The 24677-nt window shown below is 36.5% G+C and overlaps 1 protein-coding gene across 4 annotated transcripts in view; it reads left to right on the plus strand.

The window, feature by feature from the left end:
• Positions 1 to 2442: 2442 nt before the first annotated feature.
• The window catches only part of LOC581243 (scavenger receptor cysteine-rich domain superfamily protein), a 46515-nt gene continuing 24280 nt past the window's right edge, over positions 2443 to 24677 (plus strand). For 3 of the 4 annotated variants that reach the window (XM_030982791.1, XM_030982792.1, XM_030982793.1), the window contains exon 1: positions 2444 to 2971. In XM_030982791.1, coding sequence (XP_030838651.1) covers positions 2890 to 2971 — 82 coding nt within the window. In that variant the 5' untranslated portion in view covers positions 2444 to 2889. Of the gene's footprint in view, positions 2972 to 24677 lie in introns of all 4 variants that reach the window. The other variant, XM_030982790.1, reaches the window with a different exon arrangement.

Genomic DNA, 24677 nt, shown 5'->3' on the forward strand with positions numbered 1-24677 from the left:
AATACTTGGGCAATCTTACGATAAAGAATTATGGTGAAGCTATATTCACTTTCGTTAAAGATCCTTCCTTTACAACGAGGATACGCTTCATGATGAATGCATTGTATCACGTGATGTATACGGGCTCCCTCACATAGTGTGAGATGCACAATGGTGGCGCCGTAACAGGTGTATGCTGATGTTGTTCTGACCACGCTCATGAAATGGTTCATTGGTGTGTTCTTTCGTAAAACAAAGGCTTGTATATACTTCCAAACAATTCCCCTTCTCTATCTCTCTCTCTCTCTCTCTCTCTCTATTTTCTCTCTTTCTCTCTCTCTCTCTCTCTCTCTCTCTCTCTGTTTATCTCTCCCTAACTCTCTCCTCCCCCCTCTCTCTCTCTCTCTCTCTTTAGTCCTATATCATGTCAATATACGCATACGCACAGACGCATTTTCATGAATTGTCTGATTGGTTTGCATCAAAACATTGGACGTCATTGATACAATATGGTTTGTTTCATAACTGAGATGAATGATTGAATGCAAGGTTGAAAGGTCATGTGCATTTGATTGGATTTTGTCCATGTTTTCGCTTTTATTTTTGCCTGATTGTTTCTTTGCTGTTATTGTTGTTGCCCTTGTTGTTGATGTTGTTGCTATCTTTTTCATATGGGTATCGAAGTGCAAAAATTCTACCCTTAAATGCATCGGTTAACAATGTTAAATATGAGATGCGTGGCGTCCTCAGGTGTCCTCAGTGTCTATGAAATGGTGTAATATTGAAGCCCCCCCCCCCCCGAAAAAAAAAAAAAAAAAAAAAAAATGCGCTTCAAAATGATCATGAAGTGCCCCCAAAAATTAAAAATCTTTGAGTGACCGGTTTTACCACACTCATGTTCTCCAATAGACCGTCGGCTTGTAAAAGTCATGGGATTCCTGACTGACCTAAAGGTTATTAATAATCATTGCAGCATAAGCTAAATCCATGATTTTGTTTCAGGATCTGAGACAAAGTTACCTCATCCCTTTCACTTTTAACTTCCCTTTTGGTGATCATCGCAAAAGTCTTTCATTGTAATTTTGTATTTCATTTTAAGTATATCAAGTGTTTGAAAATTAGCTTGACGATGATGACAAAATAGCTAGTGAAATGAATATATCATATCTATATTCAATCGAAAAATGCATTTCGATAGAGTAATGTGTTTTGTCACAATAGGCCTAAGTATGGAATTTTGTAGATTGAAAGATTTCTGAATTTAAACAAAATAACAATAGCATATATTTAGTTAATAATATGTTTTGCATACAACGCGAAAGAACGGAATCAAAGACCACTGGAATATTTTTTTGTAAAGCTTATCTGTACTAGTTTATAGGAGGGATTAGACAACACCGCAAGGTCACTGGACAGGTGGCTATCTCATCAACTCAGCTCTCAATTAACATAAGAAAAAGAGGATCATGGGGTACCAATGATCACCGATTAGGCATTGTTTTCTATATAGAGGGAGCAAGTAGCTACAAGTAGGATAGTGTGGCTTTAAAGGAAAATTTAAAGACAGAAACGAATAAATATCTCATAACGGTATGGGATGTTTCAAATGCCCCAGATACGTATGAAACGAAATGCTCCCCAGGGAGTGGGGAATGTGCATACATTGTGTGCGGGTAAGCCTGAGTCCGATGACAGGGGTAATAATATATGTAGAGTGCTTAGACACATCGTTGTATCGATGTTATTGGCGTTATATAAAAGCGGAATGTAATTATTAGTAGTATGTGATATGACAGTAAGGAGCGAAGCAAATTATGAAACTGGATATTCACAAATGAAAATTCTAAAGTAAAATAAAGAGGGGGAAGGGAAATAATGATTTAGAAGAAAAGTGATGGACATGTGGCGAATAAATTTGGGAAAGGGAAGTGGACAAGATTCAAGCTTTATTTGAAGGAAAGAAAACGAATATGAACATACATGTATTGCATACATGTAGTGACAACCATGAAACATACTAGATGGAGAGAGAGAGGGGGGGGGGGGATTATGCACTTTATAGAGAAAGGGGAAGACATAAACAGATCTATTATATATGGGTAGAGAAATTAGAGAGAAAAAAGAGTTACATAGAGAAACATATATCGGTGATTGATCTCTCGAATTATTATAATCCTTACGGGGAAAAAGCTATACAAGCATTTTTCATCTTTGAAAGTATCATGTTTTATGGGTCATGGTCCTGAAGATCTCGATTAAGAGACAGATTATCAGCGTCATAATTGCAGCTGATGGAATATTTTGCTGGTATGTTGTCCATGAATAAATGACAGTCAAAAGGTGAATGCATGTACTGAACTGGATCAAAATCAACGTGTAGAAGGGGAGAATAAGGACAACATCAAATCACACACGACTCATTCGGTCATAGGCTGCAACGAAGTAATTTGTGCAATGCAATCGATCGCTAGACGCCACGGAAGGGAGTGAGGCTGCAGTGTTGTGTGAGTGTGTGTGTTTGCACGGTGCGATAGCTTCAACCTTCCCACTCCCTCCTCTACTTAACATCAACAAGAAAAGAGTGCCTGGATGCTAGTTATACACACACCCTCCATTAGATGTAGCTTACTTGATTTTACAACAAATCATTACCCTCGCATCTAATACTTGTTTCTTCGAATTCATGATCCAGACTCGAACTTGAAGAATTTCCTACCAGCAATAATCGCAGGAGAAGCTGTCTTCATAAGACTCATTGGATATCGACACAAACGAATCGGTTGTTTTTGGATTGCGCGCTCATCACAGTGTGTACCCTACGCAGCGGTGGTGAAATATATTGGCAGAAATCAAAACAACCAGGTTACTTCTGTGGTTGAGCATCCGGGACCTTGGAAACATATTGGGATTATGGCGCACTGTGAGAATGGTATTTTCCTGGTGGTTTGGATGCTGCTAGCATGTCATCTTCAGCCTGGATCCTGTACGGATGGTAAGATGAGAATGCATGAATGAGTTTACGTGTTGCATGGTTGGTATAAACACACATCTGGGTAAACAAGACGTGATGCGTGCAAGGTTCTCATTGCATGTGCCCCGCGATCAGGGCATGATGTTGACAAACTGGCATCCTGAGAATCGATCAAAAAAGAGTCGCTGAAGATCGCTGATCAGCACGGATCATTTCATTTCAAAGTTAGAAGCCATCCTTTATCATTACCCTGATCATCAATGTCGGTCTCATGAATACATTTCATTCTATCTTTTATGTTTAACAATCAATTATTTTCTTATTTATTAGCCTCAAGTAATATATGATAGTACATCAGAATAAACAACATCTCTCGTTCTGTTAAAAACACAAGGCTTTGGTAATATATTCCTATTCCCATTATCTTGCAAGCCTCATTTCTTCTTTAATGAAGCAAATAATACAAACGACTTTGCTTTGAAATATAGATACTAGTTTGTGATGATGGGTGTTCAATTATATAAAGTTGGGCCACGAATTGATCTCGACATAAACAAAAACATCAGGTCTTCTTTCCTTATTCCACCGTAGGAAAAGGAGAAAAAAAAAGGAACTCCCACATAATGACATTAAAAATCAGGAATGATTGATATTGCTGGTAGTTTCTCACTTAATAGAGGGTGGTAAAGAAAGCGAACTGATTGATGTCCGTTGCCCATGTGCTGTACTGTACACTTGGTATAACACATAATGGGAAAGAAGAACATTCACATATCGTTAGCGATTAAACGATCGCAAGATTATTTTAACGAATTTCACTTACACCATTTTAGTTTGCTATTTTTTGTTCCAGCAAGGGGCAAATAGTCACATTTAGCAAAGCCAACTTATCAAGTCGAAGGCCCGAAAAAGCTATGGTCTGACTATAAGAAGAAAAAAATGGAAGTGAGTTACCGACAACGGGGAACTAATTACAAATGACTGCAATGCATTAGAAAGTGGGTGCATTACAAAATTGACTCGCATAGTACACGTAATTGTTCTTTTTTTATGTTCATATTGCTGAAATGGGTGGGGTTTTTGTTTTCTCTCTCTCTCTCTCTCTCTCTCTCTGTGTCTGTCTTTCTCTTTCTCTGTCTATATATATATATATATATCTATTTTTCGTTCGTGTTCTCTCTCCCTTTTCTCTCTTCGTTTTTCTCTAAATATCTATCTATCTATCTTTTTATCCTTATGTCTCAAGTGCTAGTCATTTGAAGTGAGGTAAATGATATACAACCTGCACTTTGGAATATGCTGCATATACTTAAAGCTATCATATGGGTAAATGCACTATCCAATTACATTATGAAGGTTATTTCAATATGCCACCAGCGCTATGTAGGGCACAGCAAACGGAAAGATACAGAGAGTATTGCTAATTGAGAGATATGGAGGCAGCGATATCATATTCTGCTGAAAGAGAGGGGAGAAATATGATGGAGCGTGACAAAGATATAGTGTGTTAGTTGATTTGACAGAGAAGAGAAGGGAGAGAGAGAGAGAGAGAGCCATTTTATGCCGATTTCACCAGCCATGAGTATGTTTCGTTGGCAACATGCAGATTTTCCGTGTTGTGCAAAATATGCTCATGATAACATTTTGTTTTGATTTACTAATACTAGATGAGAAGTGAATTTTCAACAAAGCCACTATACTCTGATGATCATGTTGCCAATATAAACCCGGTTCGATGGCTGTAGAGCCTATATGGAAACGATAACTTCAAAGATATCATCACGTGTTGATACGTTCTTCTGACCGATAGGGTATCTGAATGGATGCATAATATCATCGTTTTATCCACGTGATATTGCAGCTATTGATATTGTTCAAGTACATGCATATCCAGCTTGGGAAGCTAGCATTCACTATTTCTGAAGTCGCCATTGATTCGATAGTAGTGAACTCCATCTTATAGCTCATGGAAAGAGTTGCATGCCTCGATTGGAATGCAGACATGGTGGAGACTTGATTAGACCCAGCAGGTAGAATCATTTCCTCATATGTGTACCTCCTCGCTAAATGAATATAGGTAGATTCGTTGCTTGCTTCCTCAGGTTGATCAAAGGTCTGAACGCGGAGGCCTTTTAGCTCACATACGCTACTCCAAATTGAATACAGGTATGCCTATATTCATTGCTTGCGTCCTTAGGTCAAAAACAGTGTGAACATAAGTTTAATCTTTGTTACACGCGTGCCTCAAGTAGACATGCAGTGTAAACACGGAGGCCTTTTGGCTCATCAATGTAACTCATAATTGAATACAAGTAGATTCGTTTACTTGCCTCGTCATGTTAATAAACAGTATGAACACGAGTTGAATCATGTTTACATGCTTGCATCCTCAGGTATTATGAATGTAGAAAGTATCTTTGTCTCACATGTGTACCTCCTTAGTCAGTGAATAAAGGTTGAGACATTTTTGCCTTCTCGAGCTAACGGGCAGTGTTAATGCAGGTATAACCATTTCCTCATGTTTCTCTCCCCCGAACGGGCAGTGTGAATGGATATCTTTTGCTCACATGTACTCTCCAGAGAATGCAGGTATGTTTATTCTTGTCTCCTCGGTTTAATAGGTAGTATGAACCGAGCCCTTTGGCTCCTATGCGTTACTCCTTAGTGAAAACAGGTATGTTCATTCAGGCCTCCTTGAGTTTAATAAGCAGTGTGAACGCAGGTAGCATCAATGGCTCATGCTTGTCTCATTAAGTAATGCGTCTTCAGATAGATTCATTGGCTGACAAATGATCAATCAGTGCGAACGAAGAAAAAAGCAGGCAGAGCAGGTAAAGATCACTAAAAAAAATGAATTTGACATTTTATGGGGGAATAAATCAGGTCTTCTATAAAGAATGAAATGGTGAAAAATCATTAGAAACCATAGTAATTTGAATAAGGCCAATACCATGGGTGTAAAGAAATCAACAACAGTTTTATCGCTGTCATTTTGTTTGTTATCGTCTTAGTATATGTTAAAAGGGAACATGCATAACCCTTTCCTTTATTGGCCGGGTAAAGATAATATGCAGCACCAATATTAGTTATCCTATCTTTCCTTTTTTAACATTTTCGGTGGTGTTATTATAAAGTATAATTATACTCTCGACATTCTTCGTGAAACTGTGTGTATATTCAACACACTTGTGTTTCCTGTTTGCATGAGCAGTACAATCGCCCTTTTTTACCTGAGGAAAGACCCAGAAACAACTCCTATGTCAGAACCTTTCTCGTGTTACATGCAGTGATTCAACCTCCATTCAAGATGTGGAGAATGGAAGATATTATGTTTCAGTGGTGTCCCTGATGGACACAATAGACATGGGTTTTAAAGCTACCAGCCACTTCCACCATATAAATAGCTTGTAGTATTGTATCAGTTTGATCATAAGTTGTGAACTGGTTCCTACGCCTAGGATAATTAGTGAATCTTTTAGTTTTCTCCATAATTATTTGGCGACAAAATGACAACATGCCATCATCTTATAAATGAGTTCATGAATATCACCAAGTTTAGCATAAATTATATCCAATCCCTTAATTCCTCTTTCCTCTGTGCTACATTTTATATCATATTTTCTTATTTACTATTGTTTACACACATCCCCTCAGATCCTTTTACACCCATATTTTAAAATGGATTTTGTTTCAAAGTTATGGTTAAAAACATGGAGATTTATCGGACACAGAAAGGGCTTAAAAATGCAAATCCTGAAAATAAAAGAGGACAACGATAATGGAGGAACTCTTATATCGAATAATGTAAGCATAGTATTAAAGTTATCATAATACATAAAGATGTATAGCAACAGGTGTTTATTTGGTTAACCCAGTAACATGTCGGAGAGACCATTCCCTGGGTAAACGGTGATGCGCTATGATGAGAGAAAGCTGATTTATCTTTTGTTTATGAAAGTCATCCCTGTTTGACTATAACCTCAATGTGTTTCAATATATGGAAGTAAAAATTGTGGAGTCGCTCGTTCTCTCTCTCTCTCTCTCTCTCTCTCTCGCTCTCTCTTTTGTTTTCTCTCTCCCTCTCTCACCTATTCTCACTCTTCACCTCATCCATTTTCCCTACCCCCTTCTTCCTTATCTCTTTTGCTTAATCTGTTCCTTCCTCCTTCTCCATCTCCATCTCTTTCTTTCCCCCACTCTAACTATATATCTCTCTCTATCCATTCTCTCTCTCTCTCCCTCTCTCTCTTTCTCTCTCTCTCTCTCTCTCCCTCTCTCTTTCTCTCTCTCTCGCTCTCTCACACACACACACGCACACAACACACGCACACACACACACACACACCTCCGCACGCAAGTCTAACATTATAACATGAAAATGTGAATAAAACACCACGTAGTGAATAGTCAGACGTGCAACGCTTAAAAGGTGAGTTTTCCGTTTGACCTGAAGATCCGAACACCAGCCGATCAATAGTGACGATTATGCGCACTGTAGCTGACATCTAATATGGGTGAGCGTCTCCGGCCTCAAAACGCAGCATTCACCCGGGAATACTTGCTCACATAATGCGATGGGGATCTCAGCACTGTATACGCTTTGCCTACCCATACATCACAAATAAACCCACTTACGCTATACTGCCATATTATTCAAACATCTCTAAATGACCTATCGGCTCACTTAGTGGGATTGACAGTCAGCTGGATTTACCTCTAGGAATCTAGTGTCCTTCTTATCCTAAATGTAACTTGACATGACCTCACCCATTCAACAACCATTTAAATACTATTACTATTAATTGCCTAAAGACTTCAATTGCCAAGGGGGGTAAAAGGTATTTTTTAATTTTTTTATTTCAGCCCTTTACACGTTCTTCATTTATATTTACTTATTTATACCAGTATGGAGAATAAATATGTTTAGACGTAAGAGGTATAGGAAAGGAAGTAGAATTAAAGACTAACAAATACATCACAAGTAATTTCCTTGATGATACATTTCTTTATGTCAATACAGAGCTGCTCGGAAAATGAAACAACATAAGACGTGTGAAAAGACATGTTCGTCAACTTTCGGCAATCCACTTCCGAGAAGAAGAAGAAGAATTAGAAGAAGAAGAAGAAGAAGAAGAAGAAGAAGAAGAAGGAGAAGAAGAAGACGAAGAAGAAGAAGAAGAAGAAAAAGAAGAAGAAGAAGAAGAAGAAGAAACATAAGAAGATGAAGAAGAAGAAGAAGAAGAAGAAGAAGAAGAAGAAGAAGAAGAAGAAACATAAGAAGATGAAGAAGAAGGAGAAGAAGAAGACGAAGAAGAAGAAGAAGAAGAAAAAGAAGAAGAAGAAGAAGAAGAAGAAGAAACATAAGAAGATGAAGAAGAAGAAGAAGAAGAAGAAGAAGAAGAAGAAGAAACATAAGAAGATGAAGAAGAAGAAGAAGAAGAAGAAGAAGAAAATCAAAAAAGCAGAAAGGAAATGATGGAGATCTAGGCATGCAATAAACCATGACAAACCGGGTGCAAAAACAATAATTTTTTTACAACTACTCTTTGAGGTAAATTTCTAAATTTTAGAAATTAGATTAGTTTGCGTAGCCATGACATTAAGCACATGAATATACAGGCCTATACATTTTACGTACCAATATGAATATATATATATATATATATATATATATATATATATATATATATATATATATATATATTACATTTGAAAGTTACATTTTTGATAATCTCGTATGTTATGAACTTATCAGTTAGCCGACACCCTTTCTACCCTCCAACCCCACGGGTAAATTTTGAAGATAAAAACGTTGTTTGCAATAAAACTGTCAGAGACGGTTGATTTGCGCTCGGCCATTAGTTCCATTTCAGTTCATACCAACACTTTCTAATTTAAGAAATTCAGTGGTACTTTCAGCCTTTCCATCTCCCTTCTGTTTGTGATGACATTCATGTGTAAGAGTTCAAAAACCCCAAATCGCAAATGTGAAATTTGGAGAAAAGAAAAAAGATTTGAAAACATTATTTGAATAAAAGCGTTAAAAAGAATATCAAATACATCTAATGTTTCAAATAAAATCGTCAAGAGCTGCAAATCTAATCGACTTATTGCTGGCGTTTTCTTGTCAAGTGATTTTATGTTACACCTCCTATCTCATTTATACGTTGTTGAAAGGTCTTTAGCTTGTTGTTTTCATGTTTATGCAATATTCATATACAATTTATGCCATACATTGAATTCATCCATGTTAATAGTACTTACCCTACCATTAAGTGCATTTATATATATTCAGAACTAAAAATAAACTAAGTCAGAATGGATTACTGTATGTACCAGCATCTCTGCATGGCTACATTTAAAAAGTACATCTACATGGTTTCCAAAGCTATGATAAAAATAATGACCTACTTGCATTCAATTCATTACCAATGGATGTTAGTATGCTATCTTATTCATCTATATCCTCTCAAAGTGAGTCCCATCCATCAAGCTAGTTACACGGTTGTCATGATTGTAACCAACATCATTGCATTGAATGGAATTAATTGATTTATTGAGAATACTGAGAATGGCAGCCCAAGAGCTCAATCACAATCAGTTTACAATGAAGTACATGAAATACATATCAATGTTAAAACAATTATTACATACAACTTACGAGAATAAATTCAAAGATGAAATTAATAAGATATAACCTTATTCTAAAAAAAAGTATATAACATAATATTATACAACAGCCGCAGGTCGATACATTCTTAAAAAACAATTACAACTGTTTTGAATACATTTTAACAATTTTTCAAAAGAATTCAAGGATGAAATGATATATGAATAAAGCTGAAAACCTGATGTTTTGGTTTATCCTTATCAGTCAACCAGTCATTTCAGTTAAAAGTAGTTGCTGCATGTATATTTCCAAAAAGGGGTAATACGAAAGACAAAAAAAGGATTTACCATGGAATCTTCCATTACCTCTCGTATTCCCCGATCCACTATATTTTTATTTAACAAAAGTTTTAACGAGAGGGGGAAAGAAGTGTGTAGAAGAGATAGGGAGAGAGAAAGAGAGAGAGAGGGGATAGATACATGCGTTGATACAATGAATGAGAGTGAGATATGGTATGAGAGAAAGGGAAGGGATGGGAATTTGGGACATGAATGAGAGAGGAGGGGGTAAATAGATTCGTTGATAGAGTGAATGAGAGTGAGATATAGAATGAGAGCGAGGGATAGATAGAGAGAGAGTCAGAAGGGGTGGGGATTGGAGACATGAATGAAAAAGGAGGGGATAAATAGACGCGTTAAAAGAATGAATGAGAGTGAGATATAACATGAGAGAGAGAGGGGGAAGATAAGGAGAAAGAGACCCATAATGGAAGACTAAAAATAACTTACCTTACATGAATATACATGTATTATCTTATTTCCTATTTAGATCGAAAGAAAGCGTCAACAATAGATCCAGACAAAATAATACATAAAACTCCGTGACATTTCCTTTGATTTTTGTGGTTTAAAAAAAAAGCTTATGATAGGCGCCAATAGATGCATCTGCTCTCACCCATATCGTCCTCTATCTAACCTCGTAACCATGGCAACCCATCTCTCCAGAGACTATCAATAATGCAATGATAAAATGAAAAACCCCAAACGCTCCCCAACCAATTCTAATCACGTGATGTTGAGGTTTAAGATAGTTGGCTTCTCTATTTGGTCAGGGACCTCGAGATCAGTATCTTCTTCAATATTAAAGTTGACGTATTAAAAGCTCTCCAGAGGCACAGCATTCGTATGAATATGAATATTGGAGTTCTGCACAGAATAAAAAATGCATACATAATTAATCAGTCAAACCAAATGTCTTTTTTCGTATAACTTATTGAAGGATTGGCATTCGCGTTTTATTTTTCATTATAATAATCACAAATAATTGAACATATCTTTATGCTGTTGTCCAAAATATCAATGTATTGCAAAAAAAATAAAAAATTACAACTTCATTTGAATTCAGTCTTTTCAAGGAATCATGACCATATAACACGAATGTACATTAGTTTACACCCTTGCACTGTAAAACATCTCACCATTTAAATTTTAGTTTGACGAAAACCATTATATACATGTACATGTAGCTTGATGACCTTGAAGTCCATTACAGTAAATTAAATTGCTTTTGGAAAAAGCCTTTCTCAATTTCTTTATAAAAATGAATTATGTGTGAAGTATTTTGCATCGAATGCTGTTGATCTCGTTCTCTCTCTCGCGCGCGCTCTCTCTCTCTCTCTCTCGCTCTCTTTTCGCGTCCATTTCCATTCTGATTGCTAATGTTCTGCTATTGTGTGCAAAGGGTTTCCTTAATTCTAGATAGCTTTATTATAATTCGTTTGTTTGGTGTTTTTTGTATTTGTCTTTTTCCAAGAAATGCAACCAAGAAATAGAAAATAATAGATCAACGGCCTAAAGCGAACGTACTAAAACATTAGTCTCTCGCTCTCTCTCTCTCTCCATCTGTCTGTCTATCTCTCTATATCCCCCCATACCCATCTCTCTCTCTCTCTAAGAAGGCCTAGTTTTTACCCATGAATTATTTGTCTGGCTGTTTCTCTTCTTCTCTGAATCATTCCCTCTATATGTTGTATCTCTCCCTCTCGCTCTCTCTCGCTCTCCCTCTCTCTCGCTCTCTCGCTCTCTCTCTCTCCATCTTTCTCTCCGTCTCTCTCTCTCTCTCTCTCTCTCTCTCTCTCTCTCTCTCTCCCTGTCCCTCTCTCTCTGTCCCTGTCTAACGTCTACACTATTTTTTTTACTATGAACGCTGTTACAGTTAAATTAGCACTCCCCCAAAGGAGGGACGTTGCTTAATATCTGTCAATATGTCAATTATATGGAAATCAGGAGACAGCTAGCATCCTAACAAACTCACACTCACTTGTGCAGGCTACTACATCACGTGACTTTATTGTCATTCCATAGTCGTGTCCTTAATTTAACAGTGCATGGATCTTTTTCAAAATATGCAGACAATTCTGGTCAATGTATACTAAAGTCAAACCTGCCTATTAATGTCTCACAAGGGAAACAGAAACAGTGGTCATTGTATGTGTGTGTGTGTGTGTGTGTGTGTGGGTGTATTGGGTTTTTACAGACATGTATCAATCATCAATCAGATATGATTGTTTACGTCTGGGGAACGACCTCTAAACGTCACCATCCGAAAGGTGTGACTCAGCTTCGAACCTGCGTCCTCGGCAGAATTAGTTTGTAACTTCCATCCGCCTAGAGAAAAAGAAAGAGTGTTGTAGAACCTGTCTACAGTAGCCGTTCTTTCTGTTTCCTGTGTGGCCTTTATAGGCAGGTTTGACTGTAGTTCAGTTCGCTTCATTTTCATTCCAGTGAACAAGAACTATATTAATATGATTCTACAGACGCAAACAACCGAGGACATGAAATGATTTTGTTAAATCACTTTGGTTTGCTTTTAGTAATTGTAAGTTGAGGACTATTTAAGCTGGAAATAATAATAAGATGCTCCCCACTGACTCTCGATGATGTCGGGAAAAAAAATGATCACGGATTAACAATGCCAGCAATATAACACTCAAGTAGTTTGAACCCACTAGATGAAGTGCATATTTCAGTGGTCAATATTTTACGAGGTCACTTATTTACCGCATCACTAGATAAAGCTAGCTCGGCAAATGTATTTAAAGGCAACGCATAGTGTCGCATACTGCTTGTATAATTCGTATTCTGTAGATCAAAAATTAGTATATATACTTAGGCATTATTTTGTACATTATTTCCCCCATTTGTATCCATTCTCTTCTTTTTTCAGTTATTTATTCATCTATTAATTCATTATTCATCAATGTGTCTGTTTATTCCTTCACTTACTTATATATCTTTTTATCTGTCTGATTATTTAATTTGTGGGACATCCCTGATAACAGGTTTGTTTGAAGAAAAGAACCACTAATTTACTGCGCATGCTCAAATTCCAGTGTGTATGACATTGGTCCCTTAAATATTGCATGTTTTATGCCTTGTTAACCCTGGTGTGATAAAACACATGTTTGTATTACTACTCACACGTGGAGTACTCCTTGTACGATGGAGGCAGACCTTCACTGCATTGAGTGTAATAGTAGGACCTTTGCTTGGTGCTGGTAATACAATGAAGATATACTAAGTTAATCAACTGCTATGAGAGGATGGATTTAACAGCTGCATGCCAGCCTAATCAAGTTTACATAGACCTCATGGGTCGACTGGTAGAGAGGTTTGTATATGCAGTCACCATGATGCAGCATGTATACAATATATCGATCTTGCATGCATGTATATAGGCTAACTATAGATATTTGACCACACATAAGGAAGAACAAACGATATTTGACCATGTTGGGGCGATTTGTTAACAAAACAAATCAACTATATGAACACGTTGCATAGAGGGGTTTGCCACATGATGCAATCGTAGTTTTTCAAATATCTTGAGATGAAAAACACTTGCCCTTTTACTTTTTGACGTATCATAAAATACACATCGAAGCGTTTGTTTGATTGTTTACTTGTTTGTTTGTTTGTTTTTATTGGGAGGGCTGTTTTCAGTGACACGTTTTCCCCCTCCAAGAATAAGATGTACATTCAGGTTTTCTGATCGTTACAACCCTTTTCTAAACAAATACATATTAATGTATAATTTCCTTTTCTCAATTACATTGGTTTTATTATAATGACGATCGTTGCAAAATAACGTTGAATTCAAGCATCATATATTCCATAAAATCCATCAGCTCGACAATAATAGCCTGGTGATAACTCATTATCATCCCTACCAATATACAATTTATCGCATTGCACTACCATCATCTATTTCAGATTAGTTATAATGCTTCACTGCTCATGAGTAATATAAACTCTAACCAAACTAGTCTCTTTCAAGGAGATCAAAGTATACCATACCAATGTAACAATTTTAAGTGACTAGTCCTAATGCCATGAAATATTATCAGTTGTGACAAGTTGTTGTCTGAAATATTAAAGAATAATAACAATTTTATAAGTCAGGAACATGATAATTACAGCTAGTATCGGAAGTATGTTCGACATTCTTTTATTCATACTTATGTCCGAACCCTTAAGAAGGTTGTAAAAGAAAGACAACTATCGCCTGTTGCAATGAATATTCACATCGTGGAAGCATTTCTCCGGCCAAAGAAGGAAAGCTATCATAATAAAGGGTGTGTTCAGAAGGACAGTTGACAATGTGCATCGGATTAACATTAAAGGGATCCGGTATCTTTGTCTCAGATTCTGAAACAAAGTCCTGGATTTAGCTCATACTGCAATGATAATAATAAACCTTTAGGTCAGTCAGGAACCCAATGTCTTTTACAAGCAGATCGCCTGTCTGATTATGAAGATATTTATGATTGGAAATCGAAACCAAATTTTGCGTTTGCCAAACATTTTTCATAACACTACAGTTTATTGGGGAAATGAGTATGGTAAAACCGGTCACTCACAGGTTTTAACTTTTTTGAGGCACTTCTTGATCATTTTATTTTTTTTATTGCGATTTTTGTTAGGCTTCAATATTATACCATACACGTAGGGCCGTGCATCTCAGATTTAATATTGTTAAACGATGCCTTTAATTTGTGGATGCACTGTGTTGTATTGGGGAATGCTCTCGATTTGTATTCTAATGGCACTTGGTGCTTACATCCTTGGTAAAGTTTGTGGGTCATATCTGTCCTTTTCCACCCACTGTATGAAATAGGAACGTGGCTATGGGTAATTTGCAGGGCCTGCAATTAACTCGGTATTAATACTAATTAGTCTCCCATGGGAAAATAGTACGGAATTGTTATTTATCACCATCTTTACATGAGTAGTTTCGGTGTTTCTCGCAGCGCAGTTCCTGTGTGTGTATATATTATGATTTAGGTGGTTGATAATGGAAATGAGTCTCGGGTGTTTAGGATTGGTGACGCCTCATATATCATCTACATCTCACATTTCAGACTGCCCTGAATATATCGCTACTTCTGTTCCCTTTATAATGGACCACGGGATAAGCAGAAAGGGATGAGCATCATTTTATATCAGAAGAGAGCTATTTAATATAATTCATTTTTGCTTCAGTCGATCACTGAAACGTTTAAGGTTGAAAATGTTTACAGAAATGTTTTTTTCTCTTGACTACAATTCGGTTTAAATTTTTAATGAATTGAAAATAAAGTACATAATTTCATCTCCCCTTTTGTAAATTCAATTTGGAATTTGCTAGAGTAGTTTCAACATTTCTAAAAGGGCATATTATTATCACTATATTTCAAAAGAGATTCCTCTTAATATATAGGCCTTCAGAGAAATGTAAAGTCGTGTCGTGAACAAAAGGAGTATGAGAATGAAAGATGAAGAGAGAAAATACGAAAAGAAAGAGAGAGAGAGAGAGAGAGAGAGAGAGAAAGAGAGACGGGGCTGATATAAGCCCTATAGTTAGGGAAAGAGGAACACAATAAAATCCAGTTAAGGCAACAGTGATAAATACAAAATATTAAATCATTTATTTGCTTGAATGATCTTTCTCGTAAAACTTAGTAAACAAAAGGCCACAATAATTGTCAAGTGACTCCTTAACTTACTAATAAGCACGCTTTGACTGCATGAACAAAGTCAGACTCCGAAGAATCACAGACACATCTGTACTCCCTCCCACAAGTGGATATAAGTTGAAATGTCCTTGGTGATAACGATAGGGAGGATACTGTGATGATTGAACCCTGGTAGAAACCTGGTTTGGTATATCTATTACATGGCCCAGTGAAGTCATCAGAAAATCATCAAGCTCTTAATTGCTCGATGTGATGCTATCCCTCACCGAGTCTCTCTCCCTCTCTCTCTCTTTCTATCACACACACGTCCAGACACACACTCACTCTACTCCCCTCTATATCCCCTCTCTCTATTTCCCTTTCCATCTCTCACTACCTCTCACACTCACTCGCTCACCCATACACACACACACAACACACCCCCACACACACTCACTCATCTCCCGTTTCTCTCTATCTCCCTTTCCGTCTCTCACTACACCGCATACTCTCTCTCGCTCTCTCACCCATACACATGCACACACACCCACAAACATATACACCACCCACCCACACATACACAAACACTTTACTCTTTCTATTTCTTTCTCTCTCTCTATCTACCCATTAAACGAGTATGCCCCAAGTCATTATCATACTAAAACAGGTTCACCTCGTCATCCTATCGCCTACAACTATTTTTCTGGAAATGCGATATTGCATTCCGATAATGAGTGATCACTTTATTAATTGTTTATAAATTATTGCATACATCAACACATGTGTAACTATGCTATTAGAATCATTTAATATTATCAGTTGACAACCAAACGTCTAACGCCAATGGCAACGTCACTGAGCAAAGCGAAATTTTTGAAGGGGGCATTCATATCTTCATACGAAAGCATTATTCCATTTTTTTTCTTCTTCTTTAGTTTCTAAAATTGCTTTTGGATTCAGGTGTGCCATTGCCATGGAAACTTTTTGTTATATACACCACACGATATGAGCATGCTAGAGCTCAAATATCATTTAGAGGCTTGGTAGTGTTTTTTTTGTGTGCATTAGCTGCTTTGTTCTTTCGACTCATGTTTTTTTTTTACGAAAGGGAAGTGGGGTAGGTGGAGAGGGAGGATTGGGAGTCTAATAACAAAAACAAGGACAAAAACACACCCAAATAAGAACACCTTCCTTTCTGCTCTTGATTCTCTGAAATATTCGTGTGATTTTATCTTAGTATGGATCGCTTTTTAAGAAACGATATCCATACTTAAATATTATTCAGCATTTTGTTAAATAAAAGTAATGTTATTCACAACGATATATTATATTCTCTCCACTCCAGGTATTTGAAATCAATTCAATATTTCCTCTTTTTGCATCAAATACTCTTTTTATATCACCGTTTCCAATTTTACCTGTTATCGTTATATTGCTCCGTGTTACTTTTTTCAAAATCAATTTTATAATTATGTGCACATCTAGTTCAACGATTCCAGGACGAGTCGAGAGAAGTCAATCGCCTGTCAGATTATATCCACCCTACCTATTCATTACATTACGGTGTCATCATATATCAAATCGTTATGACATGTAGATGGGGTGTCAGCTAGCTTACATAAACACTAGGCGGTGACCTTTTAAACACATTTGTAAGGTATTTCAATAAACATATGTCGAGATGATAAAGCATGCACTCATCACACATGCAACATGCTGTAAATGGCGGGATGGAGGCAAGAACATTGTATTGATTGCACTTACTTGCATCACAGAAGAAGATAAACATAGTCTTATGCGAATCACAGGTGATCATTGATTGTAATAACTGTAATATTTTTATTTTTTTTTTATTTTTTTTTAAAATAAATCTTTATTCAGATAAAATAATGGATAACATCGTAATACATAAATATTCATAACAAAGCATGGATAACATGTCTAAATGAGGTCAAATCAAATTATATCTCTCTTTACTTGATAGCAGATTTTAAATTAGTAATTGTCTCCTTCCACTTAATAATATTCAAATTCGTTGTCTTAGTTTTGTTTTCCTCTACTTCTATTTTGTTTTTCAACATAAACAAACAATATTTGCTTAATAACTGTAATATGAAAACTCTGTAGGATATTTCCCTTTGATTTTAAGTTGTTAATACTCTCTTCTTCTTCTTCTTTTCTCTTCTTTTTTCCAACTTGATTTTTGTCTCTCTTTTTAAAATCATCTTCTTCCTCTGGATTATCAAACGCCAAGCTAGAATGAGTTTAAGTTAAGGTTATATATTTTACATACAATCAGCATGATTGGAATGATGCATCAGTTATCATATTAATGCACATAATCATAATATTTAAGCCTAATTGTAAGATTCAGTTTAATCAGCCTTAACCTGTCGTATATTTCTTTATATGGTATTCACATATTACAGTCATTTTAGTTATATTCATGTTGTATCTCTCAACTTAACAATGTATAATATTTAGGGGTGCCATTTTCATGCTTATCTGGGAATATTGATTCATCAAAAATCTAAAGGCAAGTTGGAATTAAATACAAATAGTGTCATATTGATAATAATGATTTAATCATGTTTACTACATTGTACAGCCATTCATAATTGCTTCAGTCGTAAGAGGTTTCCTGAAATATAAAATATCTGATTAAAAAATGTATCTTTTAAAATCCCTGTGACTAAATATTTATAAAATAATGAATGACAGTTGTGATTTCCTCACTTCGGCAGAATTCTACTCTTTATGGAAAATACATTAAAGGTATTCAGAGTTGATTCAAGATTTGTGTTATAGAGATCATCGATCTCATCACTTTCCCATACGTACGTTCTTCTGCAGGTGGGCTTGATGTACAAAACAAACTGTTTTCATTGAGGGCTTTTAATTGACTGTCTTCATTTGGAACCCAGGCGATGATTACTCTAAATCCCCCACCCAATCACAAATGGGTTGGCATGGTTGGAGTATTATAAAGAGAAAGGCAGTCCATTAAATAGAGGCACATAAATGGCTCTCTGTTCAATCCAACCTTTTATCCATTTTCCTCGTCGAGACACATTACCGAGGGTAAATATTCTCGGAGCACTGTGTCAATACAAAATAAGATGTATGACGGAGCTCAACATCCAGTATTCCTGGCGTATTGAAAGTGTCATGGACTTTAAAATGCAATGAACTACAGAGACCATGTAGGACAACTAATACTGCATCACTGTTTTGTAATTCTTTCATTTATGCGGGTTAAGTGAGACATAAATGCCATAGATGTTGATCATTTGTTTTTAGAGCACACTTGAGCAACAGAAATAAGAAAAAAATGACACAAAAATGCGAAGCTAGCCATTGCAATTCTGTAAATATGATTATACAGGTCATTTAGCAGTAATTTTGGTTGAATGCAAGGGTCAACCAAACGTGCCAGAATCCGTACTGAACGAATTTGTATCTCCAAGCATACAATTTGAGTACAGTATTTTGAAATATTGTATCATTTTTACTCAAAAAATATAACAGAACTGTCACATGTATTTAGTGATATATGGCGGGGTTTTATTTTCTGTTTCGAGTACGTTTGAGTAGAAGAAACACACTTTTAAGGCCAGAAATATGTAGCTAGTCATTGTTATTCTCCGAGAATGATTATACAGAACATTGGGCAGATAGGAAATATTTTGGTTTAATGCATACATGGCATAGGGTCAACCAAACGTGTTATAGAAGCAGACTGACTGACCTCTTTATCCCTAAGCATATAACGAGCGAGTATTCGCAGAGCAATGTACCGGGGCGTTAACCTTTTGGGGAAAGGCATCCATGTAAATGAGACGATATGCAAATGAGCAGTTTGCCTGAAGGAGGTAAACAATCGTGATAGAGGGAGCATGCATGAAGTCTCAGTCATCAGCCACTCAATCGATACTTTCACAGGAAAATGTTATTCAAGTGTCTGTTTCTGTTTAAATGTTCATCTTTTAATGATTCCATGATATTGTTGGCATTGAATTTTGCCCACTACTTCCAACAACTTAGATATTTACACGTCAACTTCATGATATGATATTATTTTCTGTCTAAGAATTCCTTTTTTAATCTCGTTCTTAGTTTGTAGTGTAGCATTTTATTCCAGAAACATACATGTGTATAATGTCAAGAGTACAGACACATCAGTAGGATGTCTATCTTTCATTTAACTAATTTATAAAAATAATCAATGTGTTCGTGCATTAATCGTGTACACTGTAAAAAGAAAATCAACCAAAATATTCATGGGTATGGCGTAAAGGCTACTGCTCATAATTCCTATAGCTTCAACTTCATGATTCGATGCTATCTAAGATCGTCAGTGTGAACAGTTTTGCTTCTAAGCTCATAGGCATAAACAGAGCGTGCATGTTCTTATTTTGGATATGTCACATTACTTTTAGACATCTCCGATATATGTTCAGTGTCTGAATGCAGGTCAAGTGGAATAATATTGCAAACATACTAAACATCAGACATTCATATTTTACTTTTCAATATCAGTTCATATCACTGAATGAATGAAATTATGAATAATATGCGTATCCCGCAAATCTCAATAACGTTATTACCATCATCTTAGGAATGCCAAAAGGTTTCAAGAATGAATATCGCAAGATGATGTTTAAATTGAGAGGAATGACCAGGAACCCGGCTTCCATGCACTTAGCTCTCCGTGGCAGGCTGCACTTGTCATGCACCGCATATGAATGAGATACCTTTAACCAAATCCAAAGTAATATGGATCCTTCAACTCTAATTAGACTGTTTCCCCCTTGATTCCTCCTGAAGAATACCTGGAGACTAAGTAATTGAGATTCAATCAATTCTGTAGAACTTCCTCATATCAATGGGGAATGCTCGCTATCATAATTACCAGATCTATGAATATATATTAATCATTTTGAGTGGCTTGTATGAATATGCTTCTCCCTTTTGAATACGCGATACTAATTGAATTATCCACTTAATAAAGGAAGCTGAAATGCATTTGCATTCATGAAAGTATAACGATGTCGTAAAATAGTGTGATAGCAATGCACAATATTTATCATGTAATAAATCAATAGAAATAGAACAAAAATTATTCGAACATCAGTATCACAGGATTTACTAATATAATATTAAAACTTTAATAAAAAGATTTAATTTAGCTTATAATTGATTTCCATAACCTTTCATGTCTGTACCTTTCCTATCGCACTTTGAATAAATGTATCATGTATGTATTTCATCTTTTGCACAAGCTGCGCCTTGAACATTTGACTGTCAAGTGGATTTGGCGCCTTGTAAATCTTATGTATTGTTATTATCATTATCATAATAGCGTTGAAGAAAAATAATCAGCTCATCAAAAAGTAAAATAAGTATGCATTTACAAGCTGACTAAAATCATTGAAAATATGGCAGAATAGAGACCAAAATATATGAGCACTGATAAAAGAAACAGCGCATATGCATATACGAATATCCATATTATTGTTTTGAAGGAGAGGTCATCTTATCTGGATAAAACTCTGGACGTTAATGGCAATATGGTTTGGAAAGCCTTATGCACCAATTTAGATGATCCTGAGAGAGAGAGGGAGAGAGAGAGGAGGGAAAAGAAAGAGAGAGAGAGAGAGAGAGGAGAGAGAGAGAGAGAGAGAGAGAAGGGAGAGAGAGAGAGAGAGATAGGGAGAGAGAGAGAGAGAGAGAAAGAAAGAGAGAGAGAGAGAGAGAGAGATAGGAGAGAGAGAGAGAGAGAGAGAGAGAGGAATACCGAGATTGAGATCATGTAATTCAATGAGGCAGTTTTTATGCGCTCTGTGGCTCCTCTGGTAGAGCACTATACATATCGGTGGATTTCATTATAGGATTGTGAATTTATTACCCTCCATTTCGCTATATCTATGCTCGGTGGCTATAGCTCGCCCATAAACCCCTACGAAGAAACTAAATCATATGTCTCGTATATGTTGATGGAAAACTTTCGCACTACTTTTGATGCCATTGAAAACTGGGGAATATAAATTCATTTCTGTTTTTTAATGTTATCGCATGGTAGGGTTTGTGGCACTTTTTGTTTCCTTGATTAATATATATTATGGAGAGGGGGTAGATACAGAGGAAAATAGAGAAAGAGAGAGAGAGAGAGAGAGAGCGAATGAGAGTGTGTGTGTGTGTGTGTGTGAGAGAGAGTGAGAGAGAGAGTGTGTGTGTGTGCGTGCGCGCGCCTCAGCATTCTTGTGGGGTTTTATGTGCGCTTCACATACCCCTTGTGAGGCATTTTTACTTTGTGGGGTATTTTTTCAGGACCCCACAGAGTAAAGTCTTTCAAATGACTGTATATTCGGTGTCCTATGCCCTGCGGGGCATTAGAAGTGGTACCCCATAAATGACTTTTTGTGAGCGTGTGCTAAAACTTGCACACTTTTTTATGGTAACATCGTAAGCACACCGCCGGGTTGTTATCGCCAGGTTGTACATACCCCACTAGTAGGGGACCACAAGGTATATCTGGAACGCACAGAAATACCCCACAATCAGGTGCCCCACAAAGGCCCTGATGTGAGAATGCGTGTGTGTGTGTGTGTGAGAGAGAGAGAGAGAAGGGGGAGAAAATGAAAGGCAGAGAGAGAGTAAAATAGTTAGACAGGGGAGAGGGAGGGAGGGAAAGAGAAAGAGTTAAAGAAATAGAAAGAGGATGATAGTGTAAGAGAGAGGGATAGGGAGGGGAGATAGGGAGGGGAGAGAGCTAATGGTGGTATACCGGCGGGGGATACTGACAGAGCTGTACTTTTCTACAATTGTATTACAACAATCTTTTATTATCGTCATACTGACGCTTTTACAAAAATGTTTGAGACGCTGCAGACATGTCGCCAAAGTTGGCATTTTCCACCAATATATCGTACACGTGCACAATATTTCAATGTATCTATTTTGTATCCAATATCGACACAACATCTGATAACGGAAAGACCTTGGTTGGAGGAGGTAATGTACAGGATGGAAATGGAATAATGGAATGGAATAAGTTAATAACCCGCGGCTACATTAGAAGCTACGAATGGTAAAAGAAGGCGAAGGTTACCACTGGTGAGTGAATGAATAACAAGGATTGTGTAAGCGGCACGAGTTGTTTCGCGTGCTCTCTGTACCCAATTTGCCATTAACTCAGCCTTGTCTGCCCTACTTTCTGGTATAAGTATAATTGAGTTCTTTCCAGACGGAATTTATAAGTCATGTTATTATCAAAGTTCTTATCTTTGAAAACATAGCATTAAACCATGTCCTTCAGGATGCGATTTGATATTCTGTACTGATAAGGAACTGCGCTGAGCATCTTTCTCTCTCAAAAAATATATAATGATAATATTAAATATGGAAACCACCTGTATTCAAACAGTCATTGAATCGACAACGTGCATCTACATTATGATTATTTGTTTCTTTGTTTGTTGTTTTAGTTAGATTCTTTGTTCGCTTTTTTAGGGGGGTGTTGCCAATGCAAATGCACGAATATCTTATGATAATGTAAAAATTGACACTGTAGGTCTTTCCTACCATTAATTATTCCTGACAGAAAGTTAAGAGCTAATCCCATCACATACTATAGAGGATTCCCTTGTATGCCATACCCAGTAAAAAAAAAAAATTCTATTGGAAGCTAGAGGTTGTACACACACACACAAAGTATGTTGGAACTGTTTCAAAGCATTATCATGTAATTTTCCATGCCACGCATGCAGATTGCTGTAAACAATCATTTTATACAAGAATGTGCATTGGCAAGAATCTTTTTTATCGAGGCCAATCCTACTTTAAAGAAAGAAAAAAAGAAAGAATGAAAGAAAGAATGAATGACGAATGAATGAATGGAATGTAATGAATGAATGAATTGAGCAAATGAATGAATGACTGAACTATTGCCATTGGTCTAAATTCCCGTGGCTATTCCCACACTGACGGGTCCTCGGTATGATGGTATCATGCACTGCTCACCGCAGCCCTTTAAATAGCTCGCACTGACGGGTCCTCGGTTTGATGGTATCATGCACTGCTCACCGCAGCCCTTTAAATAGCTCATCTGGTGAGATGGAGTAGCTAGAAGTCAGTGGCCGGGAACAAATTGTTAGCAAGGTTAATAATGTATGAAGCCACCGGCTGTAGCCTTCGCGCAAGACAGTAATGGAAAGACGATACAACTCCTAGATACAAAACAATACTAGTCTATACACTTCAGACTTTTATGGTTGTTTTTTTAAATATAGCTGTGTGAGGGGTTCTGTTTCATTTATTTCTTTTTTCAATAGAAATGTTCATTTGGGAAAGAAAAACCAGGCGTTTTCAGATTAGAAAAGACCTACTTTCGGTCAAAATAATCGGTGAAGTCCATAGAGTAACTTCGAAATTAGCTACTTGTAAACTAATTAAAGCAGGGTCTTAATGAGATACTCGATACGGATCATGTACGACTTGCTCATTTATTACCAGAGACAGCTTTGTCTTTCCCTGGTATTATAGAAAGATGAAGCTTTCCTGATCAGGCTAGTTGTTACTAATTAATCTTGATACTTTGTATTCCTTGTCATATAAAGTGCTTTTCTTTTTCATTGAGTGATTCCGTACATTGTGTCCCGTACGATAATAACGAATTGGAACTCTCATTTCAACTGCTTTGATTGTTATTTTTATAAACGTGACAGAGGAATTTCCTAATTAAATCATTCGTTATATTTGATACACAATGTATAGATATATTTTATATCAATACAATTGAAACCGGTCACAGCGAAGAATATAACTCTCAAGGGTTTTTATTTCAATTATTTTAATTATTATATATATATATATATATATATATATAAATAATAATTAAAATTAATAATTAAAATTAAAATATGTATACGTAAGTGAAGAAGAATAACGAAACAACAGAAGAAGATACAGTTGTTTTCAAAATCATTCATCAAAATTTGAAAAAGAGGTGCAAAAGTTGTATAGTGCGCACAGGCCGGAAAAGAAAGAGGACACGTCTGTTAAAAAAAATGACGAAACAAAGAAATGACTGGGAATACAAACAAGAAACAGGAGGCAGAGATCCG

This window comes from Strongylocentrotus purpuratus, unplaced genomic scaffold (genome assembly GCF_000002235.5).
Source record: "Strongylocentrotus purpuratus isolate Spur 01 unplaced genomic scaffold, Spur_5.0 spur5_scaffold_13, whole genome shotgun sequence".
NCBI classification, from domain to species: domain Eukaryota; kingdom Metazoa; phylum Echinodermata; class Echinoidea; order Camarodonta; family Strongylocentrotidae; genus Strongylocentrotus; species Strongylocentrotus purpuratus.